General features: G+C 40.7%; 2 protein-coding genes and 1 pseudogene across 2 annotated transcripts in view; 1 reads left to right on the forward strand and 2 right to left on the reverse strand.

The window, feature by feature from the left end:
* The window catches only part of LOC121528857 (integrin alpha-M-like), a 33302-nt gene extending 23064 nt beyond the window's left edge, over positions 1–10238 (forward strand). Inside the window, exons 20-30 of the mRNA XM_041816495.1 lie at positions 2341–2482; positions 2590–2688; positions 2775–2854; positions 2936–3022; positions 3114–3183; positions 3296–3394; positions 4782–4862; positions 8578–8688; positions 8789–8902; positions 8984–9094; positions 9825–10238. Of these exons, the coding sequence (XP_041672429.1) occupies positions 2341–2482; positions 2590–2688; positions 2775–2854; positions 2936–3022; positions 3114–3183; positions 3296–3394; positions 4782–4862; positions 8578–8688; positions 8789–8902; positions 8984–9094; positions 9825–9923 (1093 nt within the window). The 3' untranslated portion in view covers positions 9924–10238. The remainder of the gene's footprint in view (positions 1–2340; positions 2483–2589; positions 2689–2774; positions 2855–2935; positions 3023–3113; positions 3184–3295; positions 3395–4781; positions 4863–8577; positions 8689–8788; positions 8903–8983; positions 9095–9824) is intronic.
* Positions 10239–10551: 313 nt separating this feature from the next.
* On the reverse strand, positions 10552–18807 carry LOC121528599 (transmembrane protease serine 9-like). Its single transcript, XM_041816113.1, has 16 exons — positions 18767–18807; positions 18398–18666; positions 18157–18302; positions 17758–18067; positions 17206–17368; positions 16837–17105; positions 16596–16741; positions 16197–16506; positions 15628–15807; positions 15278–15544; positions 15037–15182; positions 14680–14947; positions 14406–14577; positions 14049–14317; positions 13804–13910; positions 10552–10803 (listed from the first exon to the last, which is right to left on the reverse strand). The coding sequence occupies exons 1-16, from the start codon at positions 18790–18792 to the stop codon at positions 10552–10554; spliced, it is 3300 nt and encodes a 1099-aa protein (XP_041672047.1). The 5' UTR covers positions 18793–18807.
* A 433-nt stretch (positions 18808–19240) lies between these two features.
* LOC121528602 lies at positions 19241–24327 on the reverse strand (annotated as a pseudogene).
* Between the last annotated feature and the right edge of the window lie 1349 nt (positions 24328–25676).

The raw sequence follows: 25676 nt of genomic DNA on the forward strand, positions 1-25676 counted from the left end.
GTGATTTTTTTTTGTGTATTGTGAAATGTTTTTGTGTATTGTGAAATGTATTTGTGTTTTGTGAAATGTTTTTGTGTATTGTGAAATGTATTTGTGTTTTGTGAAATGTATTTTGCGATTGGTAAAATGTTTTGTGTATTGTGAAATGTATTTGTGCATTGTGAAATGTATTTGTGTTTTGTGAAATGTTTTTGTGTATTGTGAAATGTATTTGTGTTTTGTGGAATGTTTTTGTGTATTGTGAAATGTATTTGTGTATTGTGAAATGTTTTTGTGTATTGTGAAATGTTTTTGTGTTTTGTGAAATGTTTTTGTGTATTGTGAAATGTATTTGTGTTTTGTGAAATGTTTTTGTGTATTGTGAAATGTATTTTGCGATTGGTGAAATGTTTTGTGTATTGTGAAATGTATTTGTGCATTGTGAAATGTATTTGTGTTTTGTGAAATGTTTTTGTGTATTGTGAAATGTTTTTGTGTTTTGTGAAATGTTTTTGTGTATTGTGAAATGTTTTTGTGATTTGTGAAATGTATTTTGCGATTGGTGAAATGTTTTTGTGCATTGTGAAATGTTTTTGTGTTTTGTGAAATGTTTTTGTGTATTGTGAAATGTTTTTGTGTTTTGTGAAATATATTTTGCGCTTTTGAAATATTTATTTTGTGTTGGCCTTCAGGGCCACCGTAGTTTGTACAGTGGTGGAAAAAAGTTTTAGGACACCCCATGCATTTGTGAAATATTGTGTTAAGAATCACTCAAGTGCAATTAATTTTAGTACAGTCACAGCCAAAATACTAAACAAATCCTAAAAAGCCATTAAAAACTTAAAATTGATTTGTTCCATAAAAATACATAAGAAATTTTGAGTATTAGGTCATTTTGGTACCAGTGATCTACGAATGAAGTTCGTGCTTTTTATTAAAAGATACAACTTTTGTTGCCATGGTTCGTGTCTATATAAAGCCAGCACATTTGAAAGTTCCTCAGAGACAAAAATGGCTAAAACAAGGAACCTAACGCAGGAAACATGCCTGAAGATACTGATTCTCAGCCAAGAAGGGTACAGCTGCCGCCAGATAGCCAGGAAGTTCAGATGCAGTCCTTCAGCAGTTGGATACACTCGCAGAAATACAGACGAACCAACAGCTTGAAAGACAAACTAAGATCTGGGCGTCCAAGGGTTTCTTCAGCAAGAAATGACCACATCCTGAGCCGCATGTGCAGGGAAAACTGCCGTATGACATACCAGGAGCTTCAGCAGCAGTGGTCAAACCAAACTGGTGTACAGTGTTCCACCCTCACTGTACATGGCCGACTTTTAGATCATGGCTTTAGGTCCTACAAGGCTGTCAAGAAGCCCCTGATCAGCCCCTGAGAGACGTGTTGGTCATCTCACTGTCTGTGAAGGCACACTGAACTCTGCCAAGTATTGTGCCATTCTCAAAACCCACATGCTTCCTTCTGCACGTGCACTGTTTCGTTGAGGTCAAAACTGGATGTTTCAACAAGATAAAGCCCCTTGCCACACATCCAGGGCCAGTAGAACTTGGCTGCAGGAGCACAGTATCCAGGTCTTAGAGAGGCCAGCTCAATTCCCGGACATGAGCCCTATTGAAAATCTGTGGTGGATTCTCAAAAGGTCTGTTTCAAAGCGTAAACCAAAGAATTTAGATGAATTAAAAGCAGTAATTCAAGAAGAATGGGACAAGATTACCCCTCAACAGTGTGAAAGGCTTGTGGGGAACATGCCAGCCAGGATTAGAGCTCTACTGCGTGCTAATGGCAGGACTACTAAATATTAATTTGATGATGCAATGGTTTATTTATGTTTTGTTCAGTTTTGAACACATTCTCTATTATTTGTTGACTTTGATACCGACAATGTTGAGAACTGACAGATTGAAACTGTCAAGAATTTAGTTTTGTTTGTGTTTTTTGTAAACAATAAACAAAAAGTATATCATTTGTATTTGTTTGTGTCTGTCTAATGCAGCCACACCTTTTGAAACACAAAAAAAAAAATTTTCCACAAATATTCCGTGATAACATTTGAGATTGTGTAAAATTTTAAGGGTGTCCTAAAACTTTTTTTCCACCACTGTATGTCTTTTTTCCTCTGATACATAAAATCAGCATTTAAAAACTGCATTTTGTGTTTACTTAGTTTATCTTTGTCTGATACTAAAATTTGCATGTGCAAATAGCAAAATATGTTACAAAAAAAGATAAGCCAGGAAAGGGGAAAATTCTTTTTCATTGCACTGTAGGTCAAACCTTGCTGTGCCTCAGACTTATTAAAGTCTTGTTTTTTCACTTTCATTTCCTCTTTGTTTATTGTGTGTTAGGTCATCAGTGGTTAAAGTTGGCATTGATGAACTTCTAGATGTCACCGTCACAGTAACAAACAGGGGAGAAGACTCCTACAATACTCGTGTCATTCTTACATATCCAGCTGGGCTTTCCTACAGGAAGATTGCACCTCAGCAGGTGAGGCATCCAGTCTATGGTTTCATCTTTATCAAAGTTTCTCTTGGTTCACACAGAGAAACAAGTTGTTTTGTTGATTTCTATTTTAACATTTATTTTCAATGTAGGGGAGAATTGAGTGCAATTCTTTGGACAGTGAGACTGGATTATCACGAGGAACGACAGACTGCACTATCAACCAGCCCATCCTCAGGACTGGTGCTACGGTTAGTTTCTCTGTGGGAGAGAGGATTTTATCTACCTGCTGCAAAAAGAGGAAGAAGTCTAACGACTCTCACTGATTTCCTTTTAGGCTGTGGTCATCATCTCCTATGGGATTGACAGCAACAGTCAACTTAACAACAACATATTTTTCACTGCAAATGTGACAAGGTACAAGAAATTTATAATCCTGTTTGTTTGTGTTAATAACTCCTTTTGCTATCTGAATGTATGCTTTGACATCTCTTTAAGTGGGAATCAGGACCACTCTGACTCTAGTGAACTCTACGCAAGGAGAGACATTGATGTGAAATACAGCATTTTTGCTACGATACAGAGGTTTGTGTTATTTGATGTCAAATTACCAGAAAAGATATCGATTCATCAAATCAGACCTTTGATTACTTAATATTTAAATTTTCTTTTTTAGCTCCCTCAGCTACAACAATTTCTCCTATGGAAAAAATGACTTGCAGAAACCAGTCCAGCAATCCATTTTGGTAAATCTCAGAATACCAACAATAATTTAAAGAATCAAAATCTCTATTCAGACTAAAGCGCTTTACCTGGATAGAACTGAAACACTTTTATTTTTCTCCTCCTCTCTACAAGGTTGCAAATGATGTCCGAGCTCTGAATTTCACTGTCGTGATTAAGGTGCCAGTGAAGCTTGGAGAAAAAGACATCTGGGTTGATTCAAGTAGTTTTCAGGTAAAGTTGGAATTTACTGTAACCCTGAACTGTCCTAATTTCTGGGTGCTGGTTTAGTTATGGTGGGAGCAGCAGTCCTCATACCAGTCACAGATATGATCCTGATCCTGCTGCACGTTTGATGCATGTTTCCCTCCACTCACATTGTTACTGTCCCTCTTCAGCTGTCCTACCAAAATAAAAGCCAAAGCCCCCAAAACTTCTTTAAACAAGACTAGGTTAGTATATGGCTGATGCCAACTGTCTGAGATGTCTGTAGTAATGCCAGACAGGGGAGAGGAGTAGCTCCACCTACTACCCCAAACAAGGTATCCACAGCACTATAGATAGAGCATTAACCTGACACACCAGATAGACCTTGTCCACTGTGTGAATATATTTCACATTCATCTGGGAAAGCTCCCATAGGAAGCATTTTGGAAGGGCAGGACTTTTCAAAAAATCGTCAGAAAGGTGATTGGAAGAACATTCTGTCTGTCACATTCATGACTGGCCAATCAGAGCGACAACACAAGATGACAATCTGAGCATGAGCTGACAGGCTACCACTGCCTTAGATTTTCAACGGTGGAGTGAGAGATATGCATAAACCTCTCCTCTGCCAAGACAAGCTTTCTGTGAGGCTCTCTGCTCTGGCTTAAAAAGAAATGTAGTCCAGTTACGATTAAACTCACGGTTTCCTACAGCTACATCCAAGCTAACAGCTACAGAGGCAATAGCCATTGGATACACCAGCAAACCCCTGTAACGATTGCAAACCTGTGTCAAAGCAGACCGAGAGAAGAGTGAAAACATCTTTCCTGTCACAAAAAGCTTTCAGTGTTGCTCTCTACCTTTGTTTTAATAAAGACATGTTGTCCAGTTCTGACAAAACCACCGCTGTGGCAAAGTCCGAGCTTATCACTCCACTAGCAGCCATTGTATGAATCCATTCATTTAACAACTAACCCTTTCCCCCCAACTATCACATACTCATGCTGCAGTAGGTCGGCAGAAGAGCAAAAACCTCTTTCACATCATGAAAAGCTCTGAGTATTGTTTTTGTTCTTTATGTCACACAGAAACATGGTCCAGTTGTAGTAAAACTAATGCTTAAAGCTACATCAGAGGAAACCACCACACTGGCAGCAGCCATTACAATCAGCTTTGAGTACAACTAAACCCCGCCCATTGTGCAACTCTGTATGCATGACTCTGAAATATAGTCACTCACTCGGTTACCCAGTCACTCAGTCAGTCAGGCAGTCACATAAAGACCCATGTGTAAAAAGTCTGATTTTAGCTTTACAAAAACAATAACAAAATGTTTCCCCTGCTTCACAGCCAGACAAACTGATGTTGATGAAAATTAAGAAGATGATATTTAAATGGATCATTTGTGTTTCAGATCCAAGAGTGCCAAAGAGAAAAAGATGAGGAACCTAAAGTCACAGATTTTGTCGAACAAATAAAGAAAACTAAGATAGTGGTAAGTATGCCTCTACCTTCTGGGAGAAAAATGTAGCCATCATGTTCAGCAGAGTTTTTCATTTTAGTAAGGAGGGACATAAAGTGGAAGTGTTTCACCTCATTGGATGCATTCTGAGTTAACGGGATCGGATTATGAGATTCACAATTATCACATGAAAAACAACAGGTACCCAGACTTTACAGGAATAAGTAGATTTTTTTGCATGAAAATGTCTACATCAAGTAAAATAGACTCCTCCTGTGATTTTTACAATTTAAACCAGAAGTTACAGTGTTACACTGTCATTTAGCAAACGCTTTTGCCCAAAGCAAAGTACATATGAGAGTAAGCAAAGGTCTAGACAAGAGGAAACGTCAGTAAGTGCCATAAATGCTTCAAGTCCAATCAAACACAGGTTCTGCCATGCAGTGTAAGAGGCAGTGCACATGGTGTAGACTTTTTTGTCACACATATCAGCTAAGAAACAACAAATCATTAATGTGAGACCACTTTTCATCATCATCAATTACATTGTCTACACACCAACATTACACAAAAGTACCAAGAGCTGACCATCGAGGGCCAACAGAGGAGGAGAGTTCTGCTAATGACTTAGGGCCCTCAAGTGATGGAAATACCAGGCGCCTTTCACTGGCTAGTGGGCAAGGAGTGGATACCTGGATGAGGGATTCCAGGTCAACAGGAGCAATTTTACTTACTGTTTGTAAGCAATGATTATAATAAGTTTAATAATAATAAGTTTATTTTTATAGCACCTTTAAAGAACAGCGAGGTCACAAAGTGCTTTACAAAAAGGTAAAAGAAACACAAGCAATTAATGCAAAGGTACAATAAGAGAATACACAGTACACAAAACAGATTAAGCAAAGGCCAGACCAAACAAGTAGGTCTTAAGTTGCTTTTTAAAAGAATCAACTGTTTCTGCTGATCTTAAATTCAATGGAAGTGAGTTCCAAAGAGTTGGAGCAATGACCTTGAATGCACAGTCACCTTTAGTTTTTAGTCTGGAGTGTGGAACAACCAGCAGACCCTGATCAGAGGACCGAAGAGTCCTGCTGGGATTGTAAGGTTTTAGGAGCTCCATAATATAGGTTGGTGCCTGACCATGCAGGGCTTTAAAAGTAAACACAAGAATCTTAAAATGTATTCTGAAGTGTATGGGAAGCCAGTGGAGAGAATACAGAATTGGTGTGATGTGTGACCTTTTTGAAGACTTGGTAAGTAGTCTGGCTGCAGCGTTTTGTACTAATTGTAGACGATTTATAGATGTTTTACTAAGACAGGTGAAAAGTGAGTTGCAGTAGTCTAAACGGGAGGAAATGAAAGTGTGAATAACCATCTCCATCTGAGCTGTAGAAACAATGTGTCTGAGTTGTGCGATATTTCTTAGTTGGAAAAAACAAGAACGGACCAGATTATTGACATGTTGATCTAGAGATAGAGAGTGGCTAAATGAAACACCAAGATTACGAAGAACAGGTTTTACATAAGTAGACAGGGTACCAAGTTCCTCCAAAATCCCTGGCACTAAACCATCTGGGGCCGAGACAAGGACCTCTGTTTTGTCAGCATTTAGCTGTAGATAATTGTCTGACATCCAGTCTTTAATGGCACTCAAACAACTGAGTAAAACCGACACTTTAGTGTAATTTTGAGGTGTAAAAGATATATGAAGCTGGATGTCATCTGCATAACAATGATAAGATATGTCTTTAAAACTGTTGATTAAGTGGCTGAGTGGGAGCAGGTACAAGGAAAATAATGTTGGGCCAAGGACTGAACCTTGGGGAACTCCACAGACCAGGGGGGAATTTGAAGAGCTGTGGCTGTTAACAGTGACTGAGAATGTTCTCTGAGAATGTAAGAGGAAAACCAATCAATGGCTGAGCCAGAAATGCCCACCCACTGCTTCAGCCTATCAACTAAAATAATATGATCCACAGTGTCAAAGGCTGCACTGAGATCCAATAAAACCAACACAGAACATTTACCTTCATCACAGCTGATCAGGAGGTCATTAAAAACTCTAAGAAGGGCTGATTCGGTTGAATGGGACTGACGAAAACCAGACTGAAACTTATCCAGGATGTTATGAGTGTCCAAGGCAGCTGTAAGTTGTTTGGCAACCACTTTTTCTAGAATTTTAGAAATAAAGGGTAGTTTTGAAATGGGCCTATAGTTTTGGGGCAGACAGGGGTCCAGGTTTGTTTTTTTGAGAAGTGGTTGAATGGCTGCATGTTTAAAATATGAAGGAACGTGACCAGATTCTAATGATTTATTGACAATTGAAAGAATGTATGGGCCAATGGAATCTATTGCAGATTTTAGTAGCTGGGTGGGCAATATATCAAAGGGACTAGAGGAAATTTTCATAGTTCTTATCAGATTCTTTAGATCTTGTAGGGAGATGGGAGAGAACTTGTCCAGGATTGTTTGGTGAGGTGGGCAGGGAACAGCAGAAGAAAAAGATGGAGTGATTTGTGCTTGGATGTCATTGATCTTGCTAACAAAAAAGGAAAGAAATCTTTCACACTCATCATCAGAGGAAATTGGGGGGGTGGGTGATGGAGAAGAGACAACATTATTAATAGTTTCAAACAGGACTCTAGGATTATGTCTGTTCTGTGTTACAAGATTTGCAAAATACTTATCTCTGGCATCCTTAACCATATTATTAAATTCAGTTAAAAGCTCTTTTAGATGCTCTATAAACTCTATACAGCTGATAAAAAGAATTGAATCGCAAAAATACTGAGATTGAAAAAATTTAATCAGGAATGATTTTATGTTTTATCCATTTTTCAGAAATCCATTTGTCAGCCATTATTATCAAATATTAGACATGTTAAACCCGTATTCGTCAGTCCATTCTTGATTTTTTTTTCTTCTTTTAAATGTTGTTTTCTGTGGTAACTTTTGATAACATGTTTTGGGAATGCAGTTTTCCTGTTTGGGTTTTTCACTTATCACTACACAACAAATCAGCATCAAACCCAGAGACAGACAACATGACAGCCACAGAAATATTCAGCTAAAATATCTCAGTCGCCCCCTTGTGACTGGCTGTGATATAGGGACTGATCTCACTATTAGAGCCTAAAAATTACATACATTTGAAAGAAAATGAAAATATTTCAACAAAATTATTTTAATAAGACTATTTCAAAATGTATTTTGTTTATTTGGAAATTCCAACCCCAGAGTGCCTGTTTCCGATTCAGATTGTGGGCACAGTTAGCAGGCACGAGTTTATTTAAGCCAGCTGGATATTGATCTGTGGTTGCATTGTGCAACTCAGGCCTACCCAGAGAAATGGACAGGCCTCTGAAAGCCCAGTAAGCTTGGCCCTACATCACCTTTTTTATTTTTCAGTGTTTGCAAATAGGTTAGCATTTGCAATCAGTGCACCCTTTTTGTATATGATTAAATAAACACACAAATTGCTTTAAGAGAAAGGAAAGTAGTTTGCAATCAATAACAAATACAATATGTAATGGTGAATATTTAGGTGTTGTGGTAAATTTGGCTAGCAGTGCTTGAATTAGTGACAGGCCAAGTTATACACACCTCTATGGGCCTCCTCTTTCGGTTGGACCACAGAGTACCAGCTCCCCTCACACATACTCATAGAACCAGGGTTATGCTCAGATTTTGCTTATAAGACTTTCCATGCATGAGAATGTCTCTGCTTTTCTTGTTTTCATCACAACAGGACTGCTCTGTAGCCAAATGTGGTGTGTTTAAGTGCAGAACGTTCATGGTAGGACTGGAGAAGAAAAAGTATCAAATCTCTGCCAACCTCAGCTCTGGATGGATAGAACAGGTGAACCATGTGTTTACATTATGAATTCATTCGAACATTTTTGATTAAAGTTGGTCATGAGTGGTGGAACATCATATTCACTAACCATCTTATTGTTCAGATCGGCCTTGAATCTGCCAAATTCATCTTGACTAGCACAGCCACTCTGGATTACGACAAAGACCAGTACATCTTCATTTCAACAGGGTCAAATAACAACCCCCCTATCAGAAAGGTAAGGCCACAATGATTCACTTATTCATGCTGTTGAAAAAGAGTTTGGATTTGATCCACATCCTGTCTTTTCTTCCAACAGATCGAGGCAGAGGTAGAGGTGTATCCTGAACCTGACTTCACCAAAGAGATTGTGGGAGGGTCTGTGGGAGGACTGGTTCTACTGGCTTTGATCACTGCTGGCCTGTATAAGGTGGGACACTAAACACACATGCACTTTCCTTTTTAGAGCAAAGTATTTTTTAAGCATGTGACTGTTGGGGCTTTCTCTTATCCACCTTATTTTCCCAGCCCCCATGATACCTTGCATGATTTGCATTACTTCCATTGCCTCTTGTCTCTGAATATGAAACAAATCCTGATTATGAGTGTGATTTTTTTTTTTTTTTAGGTTGAACAGTATTATTTTTGTCTATATGATGCATTGATTTGTTGGCATTTAATTTTTTTCATTGCCTAAAAAATTGTATGAAACTCTTTGGTAAGCATTCTGCTTAGAATCCAAATGAAATAACTTTCTTTCTTCAATATGTAATATCTGATTCAGGCCCACAAATTCAAAGACCAGAAGATACAAAAAACAGTCAGACTGGGAGCGCAGCTCTATTACACCACTGTTAAAGGCACAAATTTGGCACAACATGAACTCTGAAAGCACATTTTAGGAAATCACAGCTCCTGCGCATGGTATAAATTAGTCAAGTACCTGATTTTTAGAAAAGACTTATATTGAACCTGCCACCATGGGTGGTTGGCCACTATGGCCAGCCACAGGGAGAACCACATTTTTCTACTTCTGCTTTATCACCAGAGGTTTATCAATCACCAGATCAGTATAGCGCCCTAACGAGTAAGGTGGATAAATGCTTGGGTTTAATTTAATATATATATATTTTTAAATTTTGTTTCTTTTCCACCATCAGGCTGGATTTTTCAAGAGTAAATATCAACAGATGATGAGTGATGAAGCAGGAGAGGGAGGGAGTCCAGGTGGTGATGAAGGCGCTCCTCCACCAGAATAACTTTAGAAATGTTTCTGCTTTTGTAATTCTGCAAGCTGATTATTTTTGTCGTGTATAATTTGTTTTATAAAAAATGTCTCAACTGTTGTTTGTATTCACATATTGTAGTGTACTGTAAAATAAGACAATATTGATGCTCACTTGCTAAAAATGCATATGTAATGCAGCTGATTGACAAAGTGAGCTGCTTTATGGAATAATCACAACATTTAAAAAAAAGATCAATGTTTCTGTAATTTATAAAAAAAAGAGACTTTTTTGTGCTTCATTAATATTTATTATATTTGTGATTAAAAATAGAACTATGTCATTTAACTTCATTGTCACATCCTTGTGTTGAAAGAACAACAAAGGTACAGCAGAATAAGTTACATTAAAGTTTCCTTCGTTTAACTAAAAAATATTGGATCGTTTAAAACAAAAAAGACATTTTCCTGTTAAATAAATTTAAAAACACACAACAGTAAAATGTAATCTTTTGAGGTGTCTTGTGATGTAACGTTTCTTACGTTTTGACCTGAGTTTCCTAAGTGCATTCACAGACTTTAGTTGTTTAAAGTTTAAAGGCAGAACTTGTCTTTTAAGTGCAATAATGGACAAAATGTCTGCTGAGGTAGACCTAATGTCATTACAACAGGAAGACTGAAGCAAAAGGGACAGCCAGAGAGAGAAATAAGGAAATTGAGAAACTTGGTGCTTTTCCTGTAGCTGCAGGAGTCGGCATGTCACCAACTGTCTCCTTTAAAAAGGAGCCAAATCTTGAAGTTTTAGTGAAGACCTGAACGTCAGCACGGGCAGATTTACTTCCACTCACAGAGACAACAGCCACCTGGAACCAAGAGGAGTCTGACTTGCAAAGCAGTGGGCCACCCTGATCCCCCTGTGTTAAAAAAAGATGTTACAAAAGAAGAAACAAATTATATCAGAAATAGAGCATTTTTGCACTCTGATCAGAGTGCAGCTGCCTGGCTCTGTGCCAGAGCAGAAAGACAGGAGCTGGGATTAAATTTACTCTTTTCTGGCACAAATCTCTGCATTATCATAATGGCCTGTAGGCCACCATAGCTGGTAGATTTTTACCTCACAGTGAACAGGAACACAGCATGTAAGGCAGTGACATCAGCTAACATCTGACTGTACCGCTCTGTAATTTTATCTATTTTATAGTTGTAGTGTCAGGGGTGCCGAGTAATTCCCCTTAGGGGCCAGTGACATGGTGGGTCTCTATTCAATAAAACCAAGCTATAAAAGAGGTGAACAACTTTCTAAAAGCCTAAATACAAAATTCAGTCACACATTGATCTCTGTGTTGACGTGTTTACAGCAACCTTATTCCTACATATGTAGTGTGTTAAGACTCTAATTTTAGATTTCATTTTACAGGGGCTTAAATATTCAATGTTACTTCCAACTATAAAAATGTGGCTTGTGAAAATTCAGGACAGAAAACTGGAAAACCTGGAAATTTGGAAAATTACCAGCCACAGCAGCAGGTGTGCAAAAAGATTAATGTCAAGCCCTGCTCACAACCCAGCACAACAACATGAATTTATTTTTTAACAGGTCCTAAAGAGCAGAAAGATAGTGCAGTTTTTCTGTATAACATAGAAAAAAAATATTTATCTGATAAAGCCAACATATCTTACTATGTTTCCTTTCAAAATGGATATTTTAAGTTTGATATTAACAGCTGTTTGGTGAAAAACAATTAAGACAATTGTTAAACTAGCCAATTTTAAAACATTTTTAAATTCATCCTAATGTAACCTAATTTCATCCAAATTTTAAGATAGGATTGAAGAACATCTTTACATGGGGTCATGGAGAAGAAAAAGAGGCGTTACAAAATTACTATATCAGTAGGTAGTTTAAGTAATTCTATATCATGGCTTTACTAGGATACAATCTTTGATCCATAAAGTTTGTATGATCCTATCCCAAAAGCAGATGAGTAGTTTTAGGTTTTGTTAGAACTTTTTTTAAATTGGTCAATTTAGCAATGGTCTAATGCAGTGGTCCCCAACCTGGGGTCTGGCACACCTGGGGGGGGACCAAGGATCTCAGGGGGTGAGTGGGACTTTGCTCTGACAAAGTCAAAATTAGATGTACATATACTATTCTTAAACCATGATTAGAAACACAGTTTATTACAGGCTATCAAGGCCTACCTAAAAGATAAAAAATAAAGACAATCAGAAGATTTTTAACAAATAAGTCACATTTTTGGGCAAAATCCCTGAAAACCTCCATACATTTACAGGAAATCAACTTAGGATATAAGACTTTAAATAGTTGGAAATTCATGAGGATAAAATTTAAATTCCTGAGATTTAATAGTCATTTAGACATTAAATGTTTAAAATTAAGTTTTTAAATTAGTAAAGTTACAACAGTGTAAAGTCAATAATTTACAAGAAACTCAATTGGATTTTGACTTTTCATTGTTATTATTTCAATTTTTTAAGTTTGGTTCACAGACACAACTTTGAAATTAAAATGTTTCTTTTTTTAATTTGTGACTTTGTAAACTAGAGTGTTTTTCTTAAAAAATTAACAGATCCCATATTACTTTTTACTGGAGTGGTCCCTAACACACCATTGTCAAAATAGATAGTTTATGTTTAGATCTTTCGAAGAATAAGTATATGGAAGCCTATTATGATGGGATTTTGTCATTGAAAACAGTCGAAATTAAATGTTGCTTGAGAGAAAACCTGCTTAAGATATAAGATAAAACACGTTGACTTTTTAAGATAAACACAAATTTCTTTTGTATGTATGTTGTACAGAAAAAAAGTCAGATTTCTGCATTTTAAGTTTTAAAATAAACTGCAATTGCTGTGCAGTGCACTCTAGGTTGTGATGATGACACATAGCTGCATTGTACTTCTATCCCAGTCATCCTCAGAGCTTTTTAAATAGAACCAGAGCAGAGTTTTAGTAAAATCAAACTAAGAAAATAAAGCAAAGTAAAGTAAAGAAAGCAAAGTGTAATGAAGATTGAGTAGAGTACAATCACAGAGAAGAGCAATGCAGCCATTTAACATCTTTACCCAGAGTGCATTGCACCACAGTGGCAACCTACATATGAATCTACATTTAAAGTTTCTGCAAATTAAAGAATCAAGTGGGGGGTTTTTTTGGACAAAGTACATATAAAAGACACCAGTGCCAGTCTAATATGGACAGCATGTTTTAATATGCTGGGTCCTCTTCAGTTTCAAAGCAGATATATCCCATTTGTGTGGTTTTAACGCACCCCTGTGCAAAAAAATATGTGGTATAATGTCTCATTTATCCACGACTAATCTGGATGAATTATTCCTTAAAAATCAACTTCTGAAAAGGCTCATCCAGACCAGATATTCCTTAATTACCTGATTCTGAAGAAATAAAGGGGGATTCTCAAATCTGGAGCATTTTTATCCATGCACCATGCTGGACAAGCAAATACCCCAGTCCTTCACTGGTCTGCTTTCACATTGTTCCAGACCCAACTAGGCCTGAATACAGATAAATCATCATGCTGTAATATGACGCACGCAGTTTGCAAGACGAACAGTCTCAGCATCTGCACAGTGGAGTTATAAGCCATCAGAGATTACTTTACTGCCTTCCTTTTGGGTTGTTTTGGTCAGATATGAGCCTCTAACACTCTGTTTTTTAAAATGGTCATCGAGAAGACTGGTTTGAATCAGTTGTATGTCAGATCAACATTGTGCACCCATACTGTGCCAAGGCCATGGAAGTGTACCATGCTGGAGCACAGTACAGACCAGTAACTCTTGTAAAACAACCTGGACCCAGTCTACCCTTTAGTCTTTTGAACAACTGGGCCCTAAATTTATCTGCAAAAACACTTGAATATTATTCTTTTTACCTGTTGAAGGTCCATGGTGACTGTGCAGATGTTCTCAGAATCTGAAGTACCTCCACAGCTTGCCACTTGAGTTTCCAGGTCTCGCATACTTGAGCCAGCTTTGTCAGCACAAAGATATATTCATATGAATACACAGTCTCAATAAAACCAATCTGCACATGACATACATTAAATAGACTTTCATTTACAACATCTTTCAGCATACATTTTTTAAGAACCTTAAATCACCAGAGTGTTTAAACTCTTACCTCTGTTCTTGCTCTCCTCCCCCCACCCTGGCACCCAGCACTGACTTCCAATGGGGAAGGTTCTGGTGTTGCTGGTGTCCATACACACAGGCTGGATATGATCCTTGAAGCTGACTGTTTTAACAAGCTGCAGCAGTGCAATATTGGAGCCGGTCATTTTGCTCACTGTGATGTTCACAACACTGAGAGACATCTCAAACTGCTCAGAGCCGTTCACATGTTTGTGGCCTACATATGCAGTCCATTCACTGACATCTGGGCTAGACCTGTAGAGAAATGAAAAAGGTACAATAATTCAGGATTACAGTCCTGGATCTTTAAACAAATAATGAGGTAAAATGCTTTTACACTTACGCTGAGAAACAATCAGCAGAGGTGAGGACAAAGTTTTCAGCAATGAGAGTTCCAGCGCAAGAGTAAATGCCGTTTTTAAGGAGGCGAACCATCCAGGGCCACATTCCCCCAGGTACAACACCGCTGTCACCCACAGCTCGGCTATTCATGGGAGCTTTTCCACACACAGACCCTGAGAGAGAGAATTATGGTGATTTGAAGACAAATCAGAGAAAGAGGATTGACAAAAGTTCTGAATTCCTTGAGGAAAACAGATTCTTTCCAAGGCACTCACTCGGAGGATTGGTAACTGGAGAAGTTGTTGGAGATGGTGTAAGAGCAGGACAGGTGTAGCTGCTGTCAGCATCCAGCCCACTTGAGGTGAACTGGACAAAGCCTGGCTTATCGGAGCTGATATGAGAGTCGATCCAGGACTGGTAACGGGACACTCTGGAGTAGACCCCCGGAAGATTGGGCCGAGCACAGCCAAATCCAAAACTCACAACTCCAGACTGGACCCAGACGGAGCCCTGCTTACTCACCATTGGACCTCCCGAGTCACCCTGTGTGTTGGGAGGAGAGAATTGAAGGTCAGTGCTTTGGAGTGTAAATGATTGTGTGAATGCAATCAAAACAAAGACTGGATTCATGCCTGACACGAGTCTTTGCCTCCTGCCAGAACACCAGCACAGATCATGTTGTCTGTGACTGTCCCCACTCCATTGAGGCAGTTGCACTGTCGATTTCCCAGAACCGGCACCTCCACTTCTTGCAGCGTTTCAGGGAACGGTAAGGACACTGAGGGGACAACAGGAGGAGAGATGATTCAGACAACCACCTGCTGCTTATATGATACGTGGTCTAAAGTCATTGGCAGCAACAAGCAGACTCACCTCCCTCCTGGACTGCACCCCAGCCAGTGACCCAGCTGTCTGTACCGTTGTTGAATTGACTGCCACTAGCTGCCAGACACACAGGTCTGATGTAGTCTGTGAATTGGACTGGTGTGGAGAGTCTGAGCAGAGCAATGTCGTTGTCATTGGTGGCACTGTTATAGCTGGGATGCAAAATAATAGTAGCAACATCCTTGGTCACTTCGCTTGGGTTGTCTCCTTGCAGGTTCTGGCCCAGAGACACCTGCCAATCAGCTGGGAGTTTCACTGAAATGAAATTGACAAAAAAAATTGTGGTTGAAGGAACAAGATGGACCAAATGCCATGCAACAGCAGAGGCTGAAAGACACCTGCTACAACTACCCACCTGGAGAAGCAGTGAGCAGCGCTCATCACCCACTCTCTGTTGATGAGGGAACCACCACAAAGATGTCTGCCAGAACTCTGCAGACTAGCCTGCCAGGGCCAACTTCCAGGTGGCGCATCTTCACCTCCAACTATCCTGTTGTTGAGGGGAGTGATGCCACACGCTGCAAACAATAAGGCATAAAAAATGGATCGTGACACAGCCCAGTAGGTTCTCATGACTAGCTGCAGCTTTGTTAACCACCTAATTGAGTTCTCAACCATCATAATACATTTTGTGCATGAGTAATTGGCACAAAATTAGAGCCAGCTATTACAACCCCCCTTTTAGTACAGTTTTGAACAGTCTGAGGCTGGCAAGTTTTTTTACCTAGTTGCAACAGATGCAGTGGTGGAAACATTAAACATGAACCAGTGAGTGCCAGTCATGTTGAGGCTGACAGAAACGCAGGGTGTGTTCTTCCACAATGTCACCTCAGTGTGTCATAATTTCTGCAAACTGGCAACCAGATGACAGGCATGTCAGAAACATCGCTGCAACACGGATACTTACATTCAGCACTTGACATTGTGGATCCTTGATCTGTGGTTGTAAGATCTGGTGCAGCAGTAGTAGCAGTATCATCAGGGGATGGCAGGCCAGGACAGGTGTAGGTGCTGTCAGCATCCAGCCCACTTGAGGTGAACTGGACAAAGCCTGGCTTATCGGAGCTGATATGAGAGTCGATCCAGGACTGGTAACGGGACACTCTGGAGTAGACCCCCGGAAGATTGGGCCGAGCACAGCCAAATCCAAAACTCACAACTCCAGACTGGACCCAGATGGAGCCCTGCTTACTCACCATTGGACCTCCCGAGTCACCCTGTGTGTTGGGAGCAAAGAATTGAAGGTCGGTGCTTTGGAGTGTAAATGATTGTGTGAATGCAATCAAAACAAAGACTGGATTCATGCCTGACACGAGTCTTTGCCTCCTGCCAGAACACCAGCACAGATCATGTTGTCTGTGACTGTCCCAACTCCATTGAGGCAGTTACACTGTCGATTTCCCAGAACCGGCACCTCCACTTCTTGCAGCGTTTCAGGGAACGGTAAGGACACTGAGGGGACAACAGGAGGAGAGATGATTCAGACAACCACCTGCTGCTTATATGATACGTGGTCTAAAGTCATTGGCAGCAACAAGCAGACTCACCTCCCTCCTGGACTGCACCCCAGCCAGTGACCCAGCTGTCTGTACCGTTGTTGAATTGACTGCCACTAGCTGCCAGACACACAGGTCTGATGTAGTCTGTGAATTGGACTGGTGTGGAGAGTCTGAGCAGAGCAATGTCGTTGTCATTGGTGGCACTGTTATAGCTGGGATGCAAAATAATAGTAGCAACTCTTTTGGTGACTTCGTTTGGGTTGTCTCCTTGCAGGCTCTGGCGGCCCAGAGACACCTGCCAATCACTGGGAGTTTCACTGAAATGAAATTGACAAAAAAAATTGTGGTTGAAGGAACAAGATGGACCAAATGCCATGCAACAGCAGAGGCTGAAAGACACCTGCTACAACTACCCACCTGAAGAAGCAGTGAGCAGCAGTCATCACCCATTCCTTGGTGATGAGGGAACCACCACAAACATGGCCGCCAAATATCTGCAGACTAGCCTGCCAGGGCCAACTTCCAGGTGGCGCGTCTTCACCTCCGACTATCCTGTTGTTGAGGGGAGTGATGCCACATGCTGGAAACAATAGGGCATAAAAGATGGATCTTGACACAGCCCAGTAGGTTCTCATGACTAGCTGCAGCTTTGTTAACCACCTAATTGAATTCTCAACCATCATAATACATTTTGAGCATGAGTAATTGGCACAAAATTAGTGCCAGCTATTACAACCCCCCTTTTAGTACGGTTTTAAACAGTCTGAGGCTGGCAAGTTTTTTTACCTAGTTGCAACAGATGCAGTGGTGGAAACATTAAACATGAACCAGTGAGTGCCAGTCATGTTGAGGCTGACAGAAACGCAGGGTGTGTTCTTCCACAATGTCACCTCAGTGTGTCATAATTTCTGCAAACTGGTAACCAGATGACAGGCATGTCAGAAACATCGCTGCAACACGGATACTTACATTCGGCACTTGACATTGTGGATCCTTGATCTGTGGTTGTAAGATCTGGTGCAGCAGTAGTAGCAGCATCATCAGGGGATGGCAGGCCAGGACAGGTGTAGCTGCTGTCAGCATCCAGCCCACTTGAGGTGAACTGGACAAAGCCTGGCTTATCGGAGCTGATATGAGAGTCGATCCAGGACTGGTAACGGGACACTCTGGAGTAGACCCCCGGAAGATTGGGCCGAGCACAGCCAAATCCAAAACTCACAACTCCAGACTGGACCCAGACGGAGCCCTGCTTACTCACCATTGGACCTCCCGAGTCACCCTGTGTGTTGGGAGCAAAGAATTGAAGGTCGGTGCTTTGGAGTGTAAATGATTGTGTGAATGGAAGCGAAACAAAAACTGGATTCATGCCTGACACGAGTCTTTGCCTCCTGCCAGAACACCAGCACAGATCATGTTGTCTGTGACTGTCCCCACTCCATTGAGGCAGTTGCACTGTCGATTTCCCAGAACCGGCACCTCCACTTCTTGCAGCGTTTCAGGGAACGGTAAGGACACTGAGGGGACAACAGGAGGAGAGACGATTCAGGCAACCACCTGCGGCTTAGATGACGTGTGGTCTAAAGTCGTTGGCAGCAACAAGCAGACTCACCTCCCTCCTGGACTGCACCCCAGCCAGTGACCCAGCTGTCTGTACCGTTGTTGAATTGACTGCCACTAGCTGCCAGACACACAGGTCTGATGTAGTCTGTGAATTGGACTGGTGTGGAAAGTCTGAGCAGAGCAATGTCGTTGTCGCTGGTGGCACTGTCGTAGTTGGGATGCAACACGATTGCGGCAACATCCTTGGTCACTTCGTTTGGGTTGTCTCCTTGCAGGCTCTGGCGGCCCAGAGACACCTGCCAATCACTGGGAGTTTCACTGAAATGAAATTGACAAAAAAAATTGTGGTTGAAGGAACAAGATGGACCAAATGCCATGCAACAGCAGAGGCTGAAAGACACCTGCTACAACTACCCACCTGAAGAAGCAGTGAGCAGCAGTCATCACCCATTCCTTGGTGATGAGGGAACCACCACAAACATGGCCGCCAAATATCTGCAGACTAGCCTGCCAGGGCCAACTTCCAGGTGGCGCGTCTTCACCTCCGACTATCCTGTTGTTGAGGGGAGTGATGCCACATGCTGGAAACAATAGGGCATAAAAGATGGATCTTGACACAGCCCAGTAGGTTCTCATGACTAGCTGCAGCTTTGTTAACCACCTAATTGAATTCTCAACCATCATAATACATTTTGAGCATGAGTAATTGGCACAAAATTAGTGCCAGCTATTACAACCCCCCTTTTAGTACGGTTTTAAACAGTCTGAGGCTGGCAAGTTTTTTTACCTAGTTGCAACAGATGCAGTGGTGGAAACATTAAACATGAACCAGTGAGTGCCAGTCATGTTGAGGCTGACAGAAACGCAGGGTGTGTTCTTCCACAATGTCACCTCAGTGTGTCATAATTTCTGCAAACTGGCAACCAGATGACAGGCATGTCAGAAACCCGTTGCAACACAGATACTTACATTCAGCACTTGACATTGTGGATCCTTGATCTGTGGTTGTAAGATCTGGTGCAGCAGTAGTAGCAGTATCATCAGGGGATGGCAGGCCAGGACAGGTGTAGGTGCTGTCAGCATCCAGCCCACTTGAGGTGAACTGGACAAAGCCTGGCTTATCGGAGCTGATATGAGAGTCGATCCAGGACTGGTAACGGGACACTCTGGAGTAGACCCCCGGAAGATTGGGCCGAGCACAGCCAAATCCAAAACTCACAACTCCAGACTGGACCCAGATGGAGCCCTGCTTACTCACCATTGGACCTCCCGAGTCACCCTGTGTGTTGGGAGCAAAGAATTGAAGGTCGGTGCTTTGGAGTGTAAATGATTGTGTGAATGCAATCAAAACAAAGACTGGATTCATGCCTGACACGAGTCTTTGCCTCCTGCCAGAACACCAGCACAGATCATGTTGTCTGTGACTGTCCCAACTCCATTGAGGCAGTTACACTGTCGATTTCCCAGAACCGGCACCTCCACTTCTTGCAGCGCTTTCAGGGAACGGTAAGGACACTGAGGGGACAACAGGAGGAGAGATGATTCAGACAACCACCTGCTGCTTATATGATACGTGGTCTAAAGTCATTGGCAGCAACAAGCAGACTCACCTCCCTCCTGGACTGCACCCCAGCCAGTGACCCAGCTGTCTGTACCGTTGTTGAATTGACTGCCACTAGCTGCCAGACACACAGGTCTGATGTAGTCTGTGAATTGGACTGGTGTGGAGAGTCTGAGCAGAGCAATGTCGTTGTCATTGGTGGCACTGTTATAGCTGGGATGCAAAATAATAGTAGCAACTCTTTTGGTGACTTCGTTTGGGTTGTCTCCTTGCAGGCTCTGGCGGCCCAGAGACACCTGCCAATCACTGGGAGTTTCACTGAAATGAAATTGACAAAAAAAATTGTGGTTGAAGGAACAAGATGGACCAAATGCCATGCAACAGCAGAGGCTGAAAGACACCTGCTACAACTACCCACCTGAAGAAGCAGTGAGCAGCAGTCATCACCCATTCCTTGGTGATGAGGGAACCACCACAAACATGGCCGCCAAATATCTGCAGACTAGCCTGCCAGGGCCAACTTCCAGGTGGCGCGTCTTCACCTCCGACTATCCTGTTGTTGAGGGGAGTGATGCCACATGCTGGAAACAATAGGGCATAAAAGATGGATCTTGACACAGCCCAGTAGGTTCTCATGACTAGCTGCAGCTTTGTTAACCACCTAATTGAATTCTCAACCATCATAATACATTTTGAGCATGAGTAATTGGCACAAAATTAGTGCCAGCTATTACAACCCCCCTTTTAGTACGGTTTTAAACAGTCTGAGGCTGGCAAGTTTTTTTACCTAGTTGCAACAGATGCAGTGGTGGAAACATTAAACATGAACCAGTGAGTGCCAGTCATGTTGAGGCTGACAGAAACGCAGGGTGTGTTCTTCCACAATGTCACCTCAGTGTGTCATAATTTCTGCAAACTGGTAACCAGATGACAGGCATGTCAGAAACATCGCTGCAACACGGATACTTACATTCGGCACTTGACATTGTGGATCCTTGATCTGTGGTTGTAAGATCTGGTGCAGCAGTAGTAGCAGCATCATCAGGGGATGGCAGGCCAGGACAGGTGTAGCTGCTGTCAGCATCCAGCCCACTTGAGGTGAACTGGACAAAGCCTGGCTTATCGGAGCTGATATGAGAGTCGATCCAGGACTGGTAACGGGACACTCTGGAGTAGACCCCCGGAAGATTGGGCCGAGCACAGCCAAATCCAAAACTCACAACTCCAGACTGGACCCAGACGGAGCCCTGCTTACTCACCATTGGACCTCCCGAGTCACCCTGTGTGTTGGGAGCAAAGAATTGAAGGTCGGTGCTTTGGAGTGTAAATGATTGTGTGAATGGAAGCGAAACAAAAACTGGATTCATGCCTGACACGAGTCTTTGCCTCCTGCCAGAACACCAGCACAGATCATGTTGTCTGTGACTGTCCCCACTCCATTGAGGCAGTTGCACTGTCGATTTCCCAGAACCGGCACCTCCACTTCTTGCAGCGTTTCAGGGAACGGTAAGGACACTGAGGGGACAACAGGAGGAGAGACGATTCAGGCAACCACCTGCGGCTTAGATGACGTGTGGTCTAAAGTCGTTGGCAGCAACAAGCAGACTCACCTCCCTCCTGGACTGCACCCCAGCCAGTGACCCAGCTGTCTGTACCATTGTTGAATTGACTGCCACTAGCTGCCAGACACACAGGTCTGATGTAGTCTGTGAATTGGACTGGTGTGGAGAGTCTGAGCAGAGCAATGTCGTTGTCGCTGGTGGCACTGTCGTAGTTGGGATGCAACACGATTGCGGCAACATCCTTGGTCACTTCGTTTGGGTTGTCTCCTTGCAGGCTCTGGCGGCCCAGAGACACCTGCCAATCACTGGGAGTTTCACTGAAATGAAATTGACAAAAAAAATTGTGGTTGAAGGAACAAGATGGACCAAATGCCATGCAACAGCAGAGGCTGAAAGACACCTGCTACAACTACCCACCTGAAGAAGCAGTGAGCAGCAGTCATCACCCATTCCTTGGTGATGAGGGAACCACCACAAACATGGCCGCCAAATATCTGCAGACTAGCCTGCCAGGGCCAACTTCCAGGTGGCGCGTCTTCACCTCCAACTATCCTGTTGTTGAGGGGAGTGTTCCCACATACTAGAAAACACAATTTAGGTAGTCTAGACTTTACACAAAATTTAAGATATTTCTTCCATGCTGTACAAATCTTGCTGTTATCGACTTTACTTATTTTAAAGTTAGATTCTCAACAATTTTTAAAGTTCAGGATCAAGAATGCATGTTTGACAATTTTTAAAATTTTTTTTTTTTACGTTTTCTTTCTACAGATTAACAAGTTCCCCTTTTCAGTATCCTTTTTTGCTTATATGCCAGATCTCAGTGGACTGATCTAAGATGTGACATTGCTTTATTTTTATTCCAGCGAAATAATGCCTGAAACATTGTACCCTTGAACCTGCTTTTTAACCTACATGTTGCGCTTCGTTTTCCAATGGACAAAAACATGATCTACATTCTTAGTAAGAAGTAAATATTCTTCAAAACACTGATTTATCAAAAGTTATGCAATTTCCACTCCCCCCTCCCCCCATATTTTCTTTGTAATCTAATAACCGTAAAAGAGAGTAGGAGTCTATCAACAATACAGCAGTGATTAAAGTACTGTCAGATCCTCATATTATGTGAGACTGATGATAAAAAAGTATGACTTAAGCTTTTCCTTATTTCCTAGGAACTTTAAGCCTCGAATTTAACCTCCTGTGTTTGTGCAACACAGCAAAAACACCTAGGTATTTTTCACATTAATTTAGAATCAAAGTATCAGTAATTACAAATACCAGAGTTTCACAACAGCAACTGCACCTTTGGTTCTTATGAGTACAACATGCAATTACAGACTGCAGGGTCTCTATGGTCAGGTGTTCAAGGGTTAACAAAAAAGACAAACGTTATTCACTTTTTTCATACATTTGCTCTTAAGGATTTCTCTCTCATTCTCATTTTGTTCAGGGACACACCACTTCACCAACAAATGCTGATCTTTTTTTCTTATTTTTTACACACATTTCATGATATGCTCACCTATCACTATTTACATAACTCTTACCAAAAAATTCCTTGCAGTGGTTTGTTAAGTTGATTTTGCTGTGAGCCCCCCTTGTGTTACAAGGTAAGTTTCAAGTTGTAATGGGACAAAAATAAAATATTTTACTCACCATCAAGTTGAGCGAAAGTCTCTGGAATTAGAAACACAATTTGGTCAGTCAGATCTAGTCAAAAATGTAACATCTCCTCAGGTTTGATTTTTTTATGTAGTCAAGGAAAGTTTTTGCAGACAAAATATACACTTCAGCAATGGAAACAGTATCTGGTGCCAGAGAAAGTTTTAAAATTGTAATTACTAAATCTTTGGTCTATCAATGAAAACTGTAAATAATAATAGGTTTTGTGTGATAATGATGACAAAGCTTCGTGTTCATTTTACTGACTTTTTACTTCAGGTGAGCACATGTTTAGCAGTGTTTTTTTTTTTTATAAGCTGTCTTAAAATAAAATCACAATTTAGGTCACAATAAAGTGCAACAATAAAAATGTTGTTGCTATACTTAGCCACCCTGGCTTTTCTACATGAGACTTTATCTATGTAAGTACTCCTGATTTAAAAAAAAGTTTATGATTTTACCACCTAATATTACATAAACAATAAATTAAATAGATATTCCACATTTATTTTTGTTAAATTAATATGTGACATTTAGAATTATCCTCAAACATCCTGGCTGCTCTGTTTAAAATACCAGCTCATTATGTTCTCAGTCATACAGAAGCATGTCACAATGTTATGTAACTACTCAACAGGTACATCAGAAGCAGGAGCAGCAGGAGCAAATGCTTCACTTAAATCATTCATAGCATTTTCAGCAAATATGTGCATGCTTCTGTCATATATTAGTTTAAGTAAAAAGATTAGAACTTGTTCAGTATAAATCTACTTCATCAATTATATTAAATGCCCTGACGGTGCCAGGATATAGAAATGTGACAATACAGTCACTTGTTCTCCCAACAAGTTTTTAAAACAAAAAAAAGTAGAGTGTAATATTTGCTTGGACCCAATGTAGAGGTCTTCAGAATCATGGATTTATCAATCATTCCACATCCTAAATAATGACTACTTAAGAAACGTTCCCCTTATTTCTGTGGAATTTTATTAAAAGTATTAACTATTAATAAAATTAACCTATGCATAAGACATATATATCTTTAACATATGAAACAGATTCACCCACTGTCACGTATTTTATAATTTTAAAGGATTTGCATCTTAACAAAGATGTGAAAATAAAGGGTGACTTACCTGCAGGTAAAAGACTCAGGAGAGTCAACGTGCAGATCCACTTCCTTAAAGCCATCGTGTGACTGCATTCTTCTTTGCTGTGACTCTTTATATGCCTGCTTTGACCCGTCACCTGCCATGAGGTGTGTCCCTCCCATTACGTACCCCACAAAACATCAAATCAGTCAATGACAACAAAGAAACTATCAGGTCACTTCATATTAACAAAGCTAAGAGGCCAGTTTACAAACAAAAACCTCTTGAGGAGATGAATTGTTAAGTGGGTGATATGCTGAATCAGTTAAAATGAGACAAAATAAAGAATGTGAAATGTTAACATTTTTCAGCATTATGTTATGCTGGATTAAAACTACTAAATAGCTCAAAGCAAGTCTCAAGTTTCTATCATTCACTTTTTCTACATCCAAAACAGTAGAGGTTGACAAACCAGTCACATTTTTAGACTTTGAGAACCCCACTAAGACAGTGCAAACAACTCTAGATACTTATCCATGGTTAAGAAACAGCCAGCAGTGGAACATTTTTGTTTGACAATTGTGACAAAGACATTTTTGTTAATTGTTTGTAGAACTCGTGTTTTTCAGCACCTTAGATACTGCGTATACTTATGAAGATAAAATGACTTCTGGTTACATCACCTCTGTCTTGCAAACTTGCTATCTTTCATAGAATCAGACAGAATATTCTACTCAGGCTTCTGATGACACATGGTCTTAAAAATATAAATATTTCTCTGCCCTTAATCAGATTAGGTGTGCTTTATCTTTAGTATCATGTCAGTTGTTGAATAAGCAATGTGTTTTTTCCATTGTGATGGCTGAGTAATGCAAAGATTATTCTAAAGTTACAGCCTAAGTCACTGGCATTATTCATGATTATTTAAAATAACTCCTGTACTTGTCTTTCAGCACGATTGCGAAACAAAAATGTCCACAAAAGGTGAGGGACTCAACAAGAACGATGAAATGCTCTTGCTGACGTGCTGATGGCATGGCTCACCTAACAGGAAACAATACTGCACAGGTATATGTTCATGTTGTGGCTGCAACCTTTGCACCTTGTCTGTCACTACGTGTGTATTTATGAACTGTAAATGTGTATTTTGACAGAAAGGTGAGAAAATCTTTTCAGACGTTGTTGCATAACATTTCAAAACACGGGGGAATGTTGTTTGCTTTGTAATATTTTTAGCCCTTTATGTTCTCAGAGAAACTTGGATTAACTGAAAGCCCACAGAGTAATTATACAAGGATTTGATGAAGGCAAAAATCTTTTAAGATAAACTAAATGGAAAGACATTTTAATGAATCATATATATGACAACATTTTTTTAAATTTTATTGCTTGAAGTAGAAGAAACAAGAAAAAAGCACAAAGAGCCTCAGAATGCTGAATACTAGTAAA

Source organism: Cheilinus undulatus, linkage group 20 (assembly GCF_018320785.1).
Source record: "Cheilinus undulatus linkage group 20, ASM1832078v1, whole genome shotgun sequence".
Lineage (NCBI taxonomy): Eukaryota > Metazoa > Chordata > Actinopteri > Labriformes > Labridae > Cheilinus > Cheilinus undulatus.